This window comes from Acomys minous (genome assembly GCF_964271855.1).
Source record: "Acomys minous genome assembly, chromosome: 18".
NCBI classification, from domain to species: Eukaryota; Metazoa; Chordata; class Mammalia; order Rodentia; family Muridae; genus Acomys; species Acomys minous.
Window position 1 is genome coordinate 61,595,322 of NC_140501.1, and position 14,222 is coordinate 61,609,543.

General features: G+C 49.3%; 1 protein-coding gene across 2 annotated transcripts in view; it reads left to right on the forward strand.

Annotated features, from left to right (window-relative positions):
- Positions 1–13,810, forward strand: part of CRYL1 (crystallin lambda 1) — a 106,532-nt gene extending 92,722 nt beyond the window's left edge. For both annotated transcript variants that reach the window (XM_084767018.1, XM_084767017.1), the window contains 3 exons: positions 7,058–7,163; positions 12,786–12,892; positions 13,230–13,810. In XM_084767018.1, the coding sequence (XP_084623144.1) occupies positions 7,058–7,163; positions 12,786–12,892; positions 13,230–13,343 (327 nt within the window). In that variant the 3' untranslated portion in view covers positions 13,344–13,810. The remainder of the gene's footprint in view (positions 1–7,057; positions 7,164–12,785; positions 12,893–13,229) is intronic.
- Positions 13,811–14,222: the final 412 nt, after the last annotated feature.

The following is a 14,222-nucleotide window of genomic DNA, read 5'->3' on the forward strand; positions in this document are numbered from 1 at the left end:
CCACACAACCAAGTGGGATTTGTCCCAGGAACGCAAGAATGGTTCAACACATGCAGATATGTAAGTGTGGTGCATTGCACCAAGAGCAAAACACATGTGATCCTCTGGGTAGATGCTGAAAAGCATTTGGTAAAATTCAGCATCCTTCTATGATGGAACAACAGCACCAACAACCCCCGAACTCTATGTGTTAGGTAAGAACCCAGTGTGCCTTGGGTGGATATAGTGGCACTCCCCTTTAACCCCAGCACCTGGGAGGCAGAGGCAGGCAGATCTCTGTGAATTCAAGGCTAGCCAGGGCTATGTAGTAAGCCCCCAGCTCAAAGAAAGGAAAAAAGAAAAGAAAAAGAAAGCAAGATAAAGGGTACCTCAACACAACAAAGGTCGTGTGTAACAACCCCACAGCGAGTGTTATAATTCAACGCAAAGTCAAAAACCTTCCCTCTAAGATCAAAGAGAAACAGGGCTGGCCACTTCACTGCTCCTGTTGGAAATCACCCTAGGGTTCCTTGCCAGATAAACTAGGCAAAAGAAGAAATGAGATGCATCTAGACTGGAAATAGAGTAAATCACCTCTGCCCTTTAGACTCTGTAATCCCAGTTCACTGTCTTCCTTGTAAACGTGGTCATCTGCACAATGTATTAAGAAAAAAGTGCTCGGGAAATTACAATTTTTTTTTGTTTAGTTTTGATTTTTGGTTTGTTCCTATTTTTAAACTTTAAAGAAATTTCAAAGGGGAACATACCTCTAGCTTTGCCCTGTCCAAGGCAGATTTCTTTTTTCCCTCCCCTGGCTTTCATCCATCTAGTCTCTGCAGCATTCATTGAAGCTTAATGGGCTTCATCATTTCTTTTGATTGACTTCTGACTGTTTGGATATTTCTCCTGAGTTAGCTTCTGTTTCTGTCACCTCGCTCAGTGTCCCGTTTACATCTGTTCTATAGTCTGAGGTGTGGGCTCTTCAGGCCGGGGAATGGCATTGCCACCACTTACTAGATGTGACCCAAATGCCCCTGAGAATAAGATGTGCTTCTCCTGCTACCCACGGGCCACATGGGCTACCTGCCCTCAGCAGGCTCACCAGTGAGGGCCACCTGCCACCTGAGCACATCTTCTTCCTCCCCCCTCCCCCCCCCCCCCCCCCCCCCCCCGCCAGGGCTCTAGCTCCTTAGTGTCGTCTCTCAGCTAGCTCTTGAGAGCATGCATGTTTTCTAGGCATGATTCAGTGTCCTGTTGCATGAGCTAAGCGTGGGCTTCGGTAGGCTCTTCCACAGTTGGCACAGTCTGCCCATGTCATCGTGCAGGAATGTCTGTGTCCTGCTTCCAGGGAAGCTTGTAAGCGTTGGCGAGAGGCCACGCTGCCCTCAGACCCGTGAGTAACTATGAGGCAGCTCGCAGACGGCTTTTCTTTTCTCCTTATTAAGATTTACTCTTGCCTGGCATTTCCCTGGAAGGTGGCACGGGTGGGGTGGGAGTGTTTAGGCCAGGTCTTTTTTTTTTTGCTCTTGCTCCTGGGGCTGGAGTTGCGGGTTGCTGTGAGCCACCTGATGCGGATGCTGGGAAGTGAAACTCAGGTCCTCTGCAAGGGTAATATGTGCTCCTGAGCACCGCGTTCTCTCTCTAGCATCCCTGCCTCCCTGACCACATCTGTGGTGCACGGAAGAGCAGTTTTACGTGGAGAAGAAAGCACAAAACTTTCTATATATAAGACTATACCCATGGGAGGGGACTAATCCACGGTCCCAGTCCATCCCTTGTGAAAATTGCATTGTAATAGTCCTCAGTTTGCAAGACCAGTGTACTAACCAGTACACCATGGGGCCCAAACAGTTCTCAATTTAAGCCTCCAGATCTGGAACTCTCTGTCTTGGGACCATATACAAGGGTTCCAGGAACGAGTGTCTCTGAGAGGGACAGGCCTGAACCTGGCTCATGTAGGCGTCACTTCTGTACCTGTTGGTTGTCTTATCCAACCTACCCAGCATCACCTCAGGAGACAGAGACGTTGCTGCAGCTCAAGGCTCGTCCATATAAGTAAGCACTGAAGTGGCCCCTTGACCTATAGCCTCTTCCCGGTGGCCAAGATATCGCAAAACAAGTCCACCTTCCTTCCTGTCTCCTTTAGGTGATAGAAGATGGCGGAGGCTCATGTCTTCTGCACACAGCATAGTCTGGAGCTTACTCATGATACAACTTCTTGTTCTTCATCTTTCATCTTTCCATCGTTTCTCAATTAAGACACTGGTCTTGCACTCTGACAGTTTTGGGTGAAGGTTGGGGAGGGGAAAAACTCATATAGAACCTTATCTGTATGCCTGGTTGCAAGGCTGCATCCCTGGAGGTGACCATGGTGGCCAAGTAAGGACTATTTGCTCAGAGACACTTGACAGCTCAGGACCAAGCAGGGGAAATCAACACATCAAAAAATGGAAGAAAAAAAACCCAGATTTTATTTTAAACTAGATAAGGGAAGGTAGCAAGGATTAAAATGAGAAAAGCGAAGGAAAAATGAGGGCCAGCAATCACATAAAAGAACATCAGAAGAACGGATGATCAAAGAGAAGGGAAGATAAATGTGCGTTGCCGGTGACCTGTGGTGACAACAGGCATGGGGTTCAGCCATCAAATAGTGTGCACCACACCAGGCCTCACCTGCCTTCCCCCTCCCTCTGCCAGAACCCCAATCACCTCAGTAGGCATCGCCTTACTCACTGTTGGTCCCTGGATACACGTGTCTTCTTGCTCTCCCTCCTCACAGAGAAGCAGGTCAGACCGTGTGGAGGTGCTCCTGGCGGGACTTTGGGTGTCAGCTGACCTGAACTCCCAGGGGGTTATTCTCTGTAACCTGGCTAGGCCAACATCTAACTAGTTAAGAAGTCTAAAGAGCTAGATTGAGGCCTCCCAAGAGTCACCAGCCCACAGTCACACAAGTCACTTCCTTGAAATAAATATTCTGTATCTGTGTGTGTAAACAGTGACCTGTCTGTGGCTGTGAGTTTTTCACCCATGGGTTCAAGGGACTACAGGTTGAAAATATTATTACAAAATGAACAAAGAGTTGCATCCATTGTTTTCTAAACAAGATGCCATGACAAATATTAAATTACTTATTTGTTTATTGAGTACATGTGTGTGTGTGTGTGTTGGGGGTGGCATTCATGAATACATATAGAAGTCGTATATCAGCTTGCAGGAATTGGTTCTCTCCTTCTACCATGTGGGAAGCAAGGCTTGAACTCAAATTATCAGGTTTGGCTGTGAGTATCTTTACCCACTGAGCCATCTCACCGGACCAAATTATTGCATAGCATTTATTCTGTGTTAGGTGTTGTAAGTCACCAAGAGGTGAGAGGTGAGTTAAAGGCTAAGGGAAGATGCACATAGGCTTTAAGACAGTTCCACAGCCATTTTCCTTGAGGGGCTTGCGTATCCATGGTCTATGGTAAGGGGAGATGGAATATTCTACAATAAGATTTCCATGGACTCTGAGGATGTGTGTATGTGCATGCGCGCGTGTGCATCTTCACTAATAGAATCCCAAAACGTTTAATTATTCTCAAAATGTGTATCAGAGTAACTGAACACTTCATTCACCGCCTTGTGTTTTCTTACTTCTTGCTTCTCCTGGTCACCAGGCTGATGCGTCAGTGTAGACTGTGGTAAGTCCCAGATCTTAAAGAGAAGCCAGACTGGAGCTTTCCAGTGAAAGGGGATTCCTTACCATTGTGTCTGGGCCCTCCTCACCCCGGCATTTCTCAGAACATGGTACAAAAGCCAGACTGAGCAGACAGCGATGGCAGTGTTCATTGCTCTGTATGAGTTCTTAGGGCTCTTCTAACCTCCTGGGATGCTCCTTTGTATGTGTGTCTTGAGAAATTTGCTGCAGAATGGAGGAAGTGCTGGTAGATATTCTGATAAGTATTAAACTGGCTTGGCATCAGGTTCCATGCTCCAAACTAGTGTGCTGAGCTCCGCCAAGGTCCCAGGGTCATTGGTTAGCTTGGCGTTTCAGTGTCAGCACTTGTTTCTACCTCTTCTGCCTCTGAGGACATTTGTTACATGCACCATCATACATGTTGTTATACAGTTGGGGTGGGAACGAGCTCAGGAGCATGAGGATACACACGTCCTGAGTGTGAGGCTGCAGCTCAGCGTCCAGGGCAGCTTGCAGGAGACGGGTGCGCGTTTGCCTCAGTGATGTGAAGTTTCAGTCGGCAGGGAGCAGAGTGGAGTGGAAATACCCATGGCGATTTTCTTCCTCTAGATCACCTTCTAAGGGTGAAAACGCGCGCTTGAGAAATCCCCTTGAAAATTCCCACACAGGGCAGAAAGAAACGCAGAAGTGAAGAGAACAAAACACCCTTCCCTTTTCTGTCTGTCCTATGGGGGAAGGACTGAGGAGAGTGGATTGCTCTTCTCCAGACGACATCAGAAAGAAAGGCAAGCTGCTGGGAATTGGTAGGACGCTAGCCTGGCACATGTGAGGCCGGCCGGGTCCCTTCCATCCCCAGCAGAAGAGGAAAACAAAAACAACAACAATGAAAGTTAACTACTTTGGGGAGCTCATTGCTTGAGTGTGTTGAAATTCTTTTAACGTCAGCTCTAAAATTACTAAACCCGACTGTAGGAGAAAGAACCAGATAGCATTGCAAGCGTACGGTGGTTTCAATATTTCTATCTTGTTCCAGTTTGGAGGCTAAAGTGAAAAAACTTCAGGCATTTTGGAATGCCGACCTGAAACTAGGTTGAAGGGGGGTCTTTAGGCTGCCTGGCTGCCTCTCACTGCATCCCAGGGCCTGCGGAGTTCAGCCCCACCCCCCACCCTTCAGGCAAGAGCTCGACAGGTAGGAGGAAACATCTGAGAAGGACAATTTCACATCAGATGGTTTTCTGGGTGGTTCTGGACATTACTGGGGGTGGGGGGATTCCATGGATTCTTTCTTCCTCAGGTACCCTCACTTCTTGCAGCTCTGTTTTTGGGGGAGTGAAAGGAACAGCGTTTGTCAGCATTTGGGTGAACTGAATAGATTAATTTGTTCTTCTGGGCAGTCCAGAGAAACACAGGGTGGGGTGGTTAGTAGCAACAAGGGACCCAGTGACCTCCACAGTGCCCGACCCGGTCAGCAGTGTTTTTACTCATCATGGCACCCTGTGTTTGGAAGGCAATGAGTGCTGAAAACCGCCTGTCCCCAGTGCTGGTGCCTGAGGTAATGAGTGCGATGCAATGCTCTGTGGATCGGCATAGCATTGCCTGACAACGCAGAAGATGGAGCATGGGTCTGGCAGTTGTTCTCAGACATAGGCTGGGGCTGAATTCTAGAATATTCTCTGTTGCCTTGTGTGTAAGAGCTGTACATTAGAAGCATATAGAATGGGTGCCTCTGTATTTTTTATTTTGGGGGTACCGTGGATGGAACCCAGGGCCTTGCACATCGTAGGAAGGCCCTGTGTGTATCTTCAAAAGCTGACATCGGGGAAACAGAATTAAGCCACACGAGAATGAAAACTATGCATCTGCTCGATTAGAAATGTGCAGAAAGAGAAGACTTGCAGTGAGGGACATAAAGAGACGGCTGGTGTCAAAAGCCAGGGCATGGTTATTGCAGAAGGTGAGCGTCTGTGTTTAGGAAGACAGTGAGCTGAGCCAGTGCCTCCCATATGTGCAATATTTGTGCTGCAGCCAGATGGAAAGTGGTCCTCTGAAGTTGAGATGCCCGGTCAGACACGCCTTATGTCTTTCCAGGGTGGTAGGCTCGGCCCTCATCTTGGTTCTGCAGCTCTAGCCTCTTCCAGAAGCTGCCTCAAGTGAACTGGGGTGATCCAAGCACATCTTTCATTTGTTGGGGTGTAGTGGCGGTGGCAAGATCCACTTTGCCAACTGCTCTAGGTTCTTGTGACCTGTGGAGTCTGGGAAGTGGAAAGTGCCCGCTGACCAGGCCAGCAGGGGGCGCTTCAGACTCTGAGGCCCAAATCCCAGGGGCATCTGAAGGACGAAGTGTGGACCAGGGAAGACCACGATGACCTTTCAGATTCTTCCTTCAGCCTGGCAAAGCTTGTCCTCTTAAGAAGGATGTCAGACAACCATTTCAGGGAAAGATCTAAAAACCCAGACTGAGGTGAACATGTCTGGTGGGGTTGCTTGCATGAGCTTGTCACTGGGAGCAAGGTGCACAGGGTGACAGTGCATACATGTATTTTTGTTTAAGAACTGGGTCCTCCAGCTAAGAGCTAAGAGTGGGCCTCCAGCAGTGCTTACATAAGACAGGCCCCATAGAGCCTTCTCTGAAAGAAGCTGCCCAGGAAAGAGTCCCTGAGTGGTAGGTTCCAAAAGAATGCTGCCAGTCTAGCCAGCGGGGAGGCTTGGGAAAATGTTTCTCTTTCCTCATATCTGCCTTCCCAAGAGTCGAGAGGCCCAGGGTACAGAGGTCCTCAGAGGGAGCTAACTTGGCGTGAGTCGCCAGAATACACCACTAATGATTTCAGCCCCACGCCTGAAGCCATACACACAAATTGGCTGGCTTTCTAAGCACAGCATCTAACAACTTTCCTCTTGCTTGGCAGTTCACCTTTGCAGAAAGTTCTAGGGCCCCACCTCAGCAAACAAACCCATCCTAAACTGTGTTTCATCAAACAATGGCATTTCCTACAAACTCATTAAAAGCTGAAACAAGGCCTGACTTGCAGGCGGGTGAGGCCTTAGAGCCACTTTCCGTTTTTGGGGTGTTGAAACACACTCCTTTGATCAAATATCCAGAAAATCCCCCTGGCTTTTTCCTTGGGTCCCCTTTATCCCTGTTGTCTCCAAAGCTCCAGATGACATGTGGGGATTGTGAAGAGGAGAAAGAGGTACAGGTAGATTGCAGATCTCAGTATTTGTGCCATAACAGGCTTTTTTTTCAGGACCCATGCACATAGGATAGCTTGGTTGTACAAAATTCCATTAAAATATCATAGTTCATTGGTAAGTGGTTTTTTTGTGTGTGGGGGGAAGGGCAATGTTAACAAAATTGCCTTTCCAAAGAACTCACCTGTGTGTTGCCACCTTCTCCCCATGCAGGAAGGAGTAGTGTCTCCTAATGACCTGGACCTGGTCATGTCAGATGGGCTGGGCATGCGGTATGCATTCATCGGACCCTTGGAGACTATGCACCTCAATGCTGAAGGTAAGCCTGGCACAGAGATGGGCTCTGTGATGTTGACTTTCTGTGAGCTTGTGCCATCTCCTTTTAAACATAGTAATGGCAGTCCCCCTAGTAACTCGGCCAGGGGTAAGGCACAGAGCGCTGTGAGCCGAATGTCCATGCACATGGGCTCCATGAAGCTCAGGGAGCCGGGTCCTGAGGAGTCCTCGGTGGAGTCAGAAGGGAAGAAAGGGACGTGCTGTGATGGGGACCTTGCTGTGTATCTTGTTGCTTGATGGAAGAGAGGCTGTAGCTTCTATAAGGTGTTGAGATTAATTACAGAGGCAAGAAGGAAGACAAAGACACGGGGCAGCGGTGCCAAGTAGACCCGAGATGCTTCTGCAGGCATCATCTGCTTACACAGGAGTGCCTGTGGGTACTTCTGCAGAGCGGTGGCATGGTCTTCCTGAAGTCACAAGGCCTCACAGGAGAGGCCTGGCAGGGTGCGAGCAGGCCAGCCAACTATCTGGAAGCTGACTTCAGAGGCCTCCAGGAAGTCATTATGACCTGGTAATTCTGAAGAAAGGATAAGAGAAGCAGATTTTTAAATGACCTAAAGATGACCAAGTAACTGATGAAACCCATACCAACTTAAAACACACCAATACAGCAATGCACCAAAACCCGAAAGATGCTGCCTACACATTAGCTATCTCTTGACATTAAAGTGATAGTAACTTTTTTTCCCCTTTCTTTCTTACTTTTTTTTTTTTTTGGTCCCACTACATAGCCCTGGCTAGCCACAAACCTATGACCCTCCTGCTGAATTCTGGGAGCCATGGGCGTGAGCCATATGTGACACACCAGGAAATGGTGTTTATGTTTTCTGCTTTTCCATTTTTCCTTTTTGTTTTGCCGGGGATTAAGCCTAGAGCTTTCTGCATGCTAGGCAAGCACCCTTCCGCTGAGCCTCAAGTAACTTTGATTATCTTCTTACAGCTCTGCTGCCGGAAAATTATATAATTGTATACAGTATCTTAACAGAGCCCTCATTAAGTAGTAAAAGAGACAGAAAGAAATAAAGAAAAAGGAACATTATCTGGAGTGTCAAGGCTGTATTTCACGGGAGAAAATGAGAAGTGAGATTTCCTGGGGGTGGGCGTAGGGAGGAAGGCCAGAGGGGAGTAAATGTGTTCCTGTCATTTTGTTTTGTTTTGTTTGGAGACAGCTCTGGTGATACTTGCTATGTAGCCCAAACTGGTCTCAAACATCAAATCATCCTCCTGCCTCAGCTTTCTCAATGATGGGATTACACGAGTGCATCACCACACCCTGCCATGTGCCTGTTTTTTGAGTGGGTGGAGCCAAAACAAAAGACTGGAAATGGCAGGCAGACAGGTTTGTATGTGAGTGATGAGACAGAAAGAACTTTCTAGTAACTGCTGCTGGTGACCCAGGAGGGGAGAGCTCATGCCCTGGGCGAGGTAAAGGGCCATTGGTAGATGTCAAGGGGAAATTCCTGTCACATAGTAGATCGGAGCTGCTGGCCTCTCAGAGTCTGACTTTTGTCCTGTGATCCCCCTATGTCCTGTGATGCCTCATTACTAGCTCCGTCAGTCTCCACCAAAGTAGTTAACAAACTGTACTTTTTACAGTCAACATTCAAGGTGGATTTCCCAGACTCAGCCTTACACACTGCAGGTGAATATATGGTTTAAGGAGTGGACCCATTACACACACCCTGCAATATCGGTCCAAAAACTGAGTCTTCCTCAAAGGCAAGCCTTGCTAAGAGCAGCCAAGGAGGAAAGGAATCTCCCAATGGCTGCCAGGCTTCATGTAGAAGGAAAACCATTGAGCAGGAGAGGAAGATACCAAGAGGGCGCCTTCGTACAAGTGAGCTAAGAGTTTCAAAGTATCATTGAAACGGTCTTGGATCGTTTCAGATGTCTTTTCAGCCAGACCTTCTGAGTGGGGAACATAGCCAAGCATTTGAAGTGGACGTAGCCCCTGCCTGATAACCGCCTTATTTCTCTTTCTTGAGAGAACCGAGATAGTTGAAGGTATTGTGAGAAATCGATAGCTAGAGAACTGAGCACGGCTTTGAACCCCAAACAAATAGAAACAGAAGCCGGTGACACCAGGCATTCCAGGATCAGTGGGGTCGCAGACAGGAAGGAGGCCACAACAATTTTTCAAACACAACCAATATGATAAGAAAGCTTAATTGGCTTACTATGATAATAGGGATGGGATGCAGTTTTCAGCTTCTGAGCGTTCCAGAGCCTGGAGCTAGAAAGCTAGAAGGTCTGGCTGGGACCCAGGGCCTCCCATTCTTCTGCGTCACCTAGACCATAGCAAGGTTGGAGCTGGGAGGAAGTTTCTTGGTTTTGCCGACATGGCTTTTATAAAGCCAGCCGTCTCAGGCTGCCAGGAGTTTCAGTCTTAAAAGCTACCATTTTTTCCAAGGCAAGAGCAGATACTTTAGGATTATTTAGTTCTTTCTTAAAGCTTAAAGATAATTTTGTTTGGGTTGGAGAGAAAACACCAGGCCAGGCCAGGAGGTGGGGAGATACTGAAGAGAACAGTGTTGCCTTTTGTTTGTTTGTTTGTTGTCGTTTGTTTTTTTCTGAGACAGGGTCTCTCTGTGTAGCCTTGGCTGTCCTGGGCTCACTTTGTAAATCAGGCTGGCCTTGAACTCACAGTGATCCACCTGCCTCTGCCTCCCAAGTACTGGGATTAAAGGTGTGCGCTACCCCCACCATCACCACCCTGCAACTCCTTTTAAAAGCACCCTCAGTGACATACATTCTCTAAGAACAGAGGCTCTGGCCAGCACGACAGTCAGCTAGTCCCTACCTGGCTTTCCCAGGTTGGCTGCGCACCTAAGTTTCCATCTGCCACTTGGTTTGGTGCACCTCTGTGTTCTCATCTGCTCAGTGGCGATGACAGCCATTTCCAGCTGAGGCAGGGTAGGGGTATGTGCAAAGAGGCCTTCAAAAACAATTTCTCAAGCTGGGTGTGGAGGGCATTTGGGAAATAGAAATAGGAGGCACCGTGTTCAAAGCTAGCCTTGGCTGTAAGGTGAGTTTGAAGCCCATCTGAATTACGTAAGACCCAGTCCCAGCACATACATACACACACACACACATACACACACACACACACACACACACACACACACACTACACACACACACACACACACACACACACACACACACACACACACACACACACACACACACACCATACTTCCAAACACTCCTCCACCCCACCTCCCAAAGGCTCTCTGGTACATTGAAAAGGAAGAAAAACTACTTGAAACAAATAAAATAGAAGCCCCGCCCCTGACACACACACACAATTTTGGCTTCTTTTCCAGTGCAGATGAATCAAAACTAAACCCCAGAGACATAGTTAGTCTTTCTTTTTGAAGAGTGTCTAGCGCTCGTTTTTGTTTTAGATCAATCAAACACAGTCTTCACAGGGTAGGTGAGAGCAAGCTTTGGGGTCTGTGCAAATTCTGCAGTTTTGTGTTCAGTGGCCTACTGCTGAGGCTTTGTGGCTCTGGAAGACTGGACAAGGGCTCAGGGTCCAGCCAGATCAGTTCTAGGGCTCAAGTCCAGCACCACAAAATGGGGGGAAAAAAAAAGAAAGAAAAGAAAAGAAAAAGAAATGTGCAGGGGGCATCACAGGCAGGACTTACAGCCACTTTGGCCGCTGGGCTCCTAGGCCTGGCTCCTAGCTTGTCTTATCTCTATCCTTTGCAGCCCCAAGGCTCAGCATGTAGGGGAGGAAGAGAAGGGAACTGAGTGCCCTGGGACAGGTGGCTCCACTCTGGAAAGATGCCCAGGCTAGACCAGGCTTGCGCTTTCCTTCAGAGCTTACCTGGGTTTCCTGTCTGTGTTGACTGCAGCCCACACAGCCCGGCCATTGCTTGTACTGACTGTGGGCCCCTCCTCATCTACCAGAACCCTGCGGTGGGGAAGTTAATCGGCCTGGCTGGGCAGCGGCGGCCTGTGCACAGGGCTGCAGGCTGGCCTGGCTCCAGCCCTCCTTAAGAAAGTGTCAGCAAGGGCTAAATACAACTCTGGTGCGGTTCTTACCGGCTCCCGGAAATACCCGATAGAGTATAACCTGACCTCAAGGCTTTAAGAGAGTGATAAGGAGTGGGGGGGGGGGACTTGAGTTTTGACATCTGAGGATTATAAATAATGAATTGAAGGCATTCATGATGATTGATGCCTGTCCTGCCAGCCCCTGGGAGGCTGAGGCAAGAGCATTACCATGAGTTTAAAGCTACGGTGAGCCACAAAGTGAAACTCTGTCTCAAAAAAGGAGGGTAGGGGACCCCTGAGATGCAGTGACTGAGGACCCCTAAGATGCAGTGACCGAGGACCCCTGAGATGCAGTGACCGAGGACCCCTGAGATGCACTGACCGAGGACCCCTGAGATGCACTGACTGAGGACCCCTGAGATGCAGTGACCGAGGACCCCTGAGATGCACTGACCAAGGACCCCTGAGATGCACTGACTGAGGACCCCTAAGATGCAGTGACCGAGGACCCCTGAGATGCACTGACCGAGGACCCCTGAGATGCACTGACTGAGGACCCCTGAGATGCAGTGACTGAGGACCCCTGAGATGCAGTGACCGAGGACCCCTGAGATGCACTGACCGAGGACCCCTGAGATGCAGTGACTGAGGACCCCTGAGATGCAGTGACTGAGGACCCCTGAGATGCAGTGACTGAGGACTCCTGAGATGCAGTGACTGAGGACCCCTGAGATGCAGTGACTGAGGACCCCTGAGATGCACTGACTGAGGACTCCTGAGATGCAGTGACTGAGGACCCCTGAGATGTACTGACTGAGGACTCCTGAGATGCAGTGACTGAGGACCCCTGAGATGCAGTGACTGAGGACTCCTGAGATGCAGTGACTGAGGACCCCTGAGATGCAGTGACTGAGGACCCCTGAGATGTACTGACTGAGGACTCCTGAGATGCAGTGACTGAGGACCCCTGAGATGTACTGACTGAGGACTCCTGAGATGCAGTGACTGAGGACCCCTGAGATGTACTGACTGAGGACTCCTGAGATGCAGTGACTGAGGACCCCTGAGATGTACTGACTGAGGACTCCTGAGATGCAGTGACTGAGGACCCCTGAGATGCAGTGACTGAGGACCCCTGAGATGCACTGACTGAGGACCCCTGAGATGCACTGACTGAGGACCCCTGAGATGCAGTGACTGAGGACCCCTGAGATGCAGTGACTGAGGACCCCTGAGATGTACTGACTGAGGACCCCTGAGATGCAGTGACCGAGGACCCCTGAGATGCAGTGACTGAGGACCCTTGAGATGCAGTGACTGAGGACCCCTGAGATGTACTGACTGAGGACCCCTGAGCTGTAGTGACCAAGGACCCCTGAGATGCACTGGTGCAGGACACGTGACAGGCCCAAGGTTGCTAGTGCTCTTTAGGGTTTTAGTTTCCAGAAAGCTATAATAGTGATGGGGACAGGGGTGTCCTGCTTGCTTGAGCCAGAGGTCACCTCCTGCCTCTGTAGACCCTCTTCCCAGGGCAGAACCTTCTGTATAGGTCTCGGTTTGGAGTTAACAGAATGTTGATGCTGACGGTTTCTATGCCATTTCAGGTATGGTAAGCTACTGTGACAGATACAGTGAAGGAATGAAGCGTGTCCTCAAGACGTTTGGACCTGTTCCAGAGTTCTCAGGGGCCACAGTGGAGAAAGTTAACCAGGTATATGGACTGCCCAGGAGCATGCAAGCTGTCACACACGCCAGTGTGCCACCACCTCTGGGTGGGGCTTTGCCAGTAGCTGCAGTCTTGACTCTTGATTCTGAAGGTTGGTTTTTCCTCACTGCCCATGGTTGCACCCTGGTCTCCAGGATACCTTAAGGGCAAAGTGATGGTGACCAGTGCTCACTTTGACTTGTCTTGGGGCTCTCAGGAGATCTGGAGATTACGCTAACTATGGGGTTTGGAAGTGGTATACACAGGAGAGACAGTAACTAACGCTCCTGGCAGAATATTTCCTGTACATGTGTTCTCTGTTTTTCTTCCCCCGCCCTCCCAGGACATGTGCACAAAGGTTCCTGATGATCCAGAGCACTTAGCTGCCAGAAGGCAGTGGAGAGATGACTGTCTCATGAGACTCGCCAAACTGAAGCAGCAGGCGCAGCCCCAGTAAATTTCTCGTGATGCCACCACCACTCCTTCCTGGAAGGCTCTGTGCGGGGGAAACGAGAAGCTCTTGGTCCAATCCCTGTGCAGCATCGAGAGGCCCAGGAAACTGGCCTGAAGACCGGGTCTGCTTCTCTGCGTGTTTCACCATGGGCAGCTGTAGACGCCAAGAAGTGTCTTCTGGTCACTCCTGCCAAACCCAGCCCCAGGGCACCAAAGCACTGCTGCGGCCCGGAGGCCTGGGTTTCCTTCCAGCTGAGCAAACAGGTAGAATCTTTTTACCTTTTCTTCCCAGTGTGATTGTACGTGCGTTTCCAAGCGATGACTGCAGTTTCCTGGTATCTTAATCTACTTCAAATGTATTTTTGTAATCATTTTTCTAATCTCCCGCTGAGCATCCTGTGACCCTGCATTATGAAGCAATCACCTTCAGTTTGCTAGCACTTATTCTGAATAAAAGCCTTGATTCTACAAGGACCGTCTGTTTCTACATACATACACCCACTGAATGAATGAATGAATGAATGAACCGCGAATGAATGAATGAATAGTCCTCTAGTTTGGGCCAGTGCTTTCCCAAACTACTTCAGTGGTGCTCTGTGATTCTCTGGTCAGACATGTTGAAGAAGCACTGTAGGCTGCCCAGTCCCTTGAGGGTTCCATGTCTGTGGTAAATGAGACAATGCAGAATTCAGCAGAGGAGACACCTGCTTTAACCGCCATTTCTAGAACCCCCTTCAACGTGAAGTTTGCTTCTGCCACAAGTTTCCAGAACTCTCTGAGGACCCCAGTGCATGTGACTCTCCACGGCAACCCCGGTTACTGGACGCCATCACAGGGCTCCCCAACAGCTCCGGCAAGGCGCTGGCCTTGCAGTTTTGGGTGG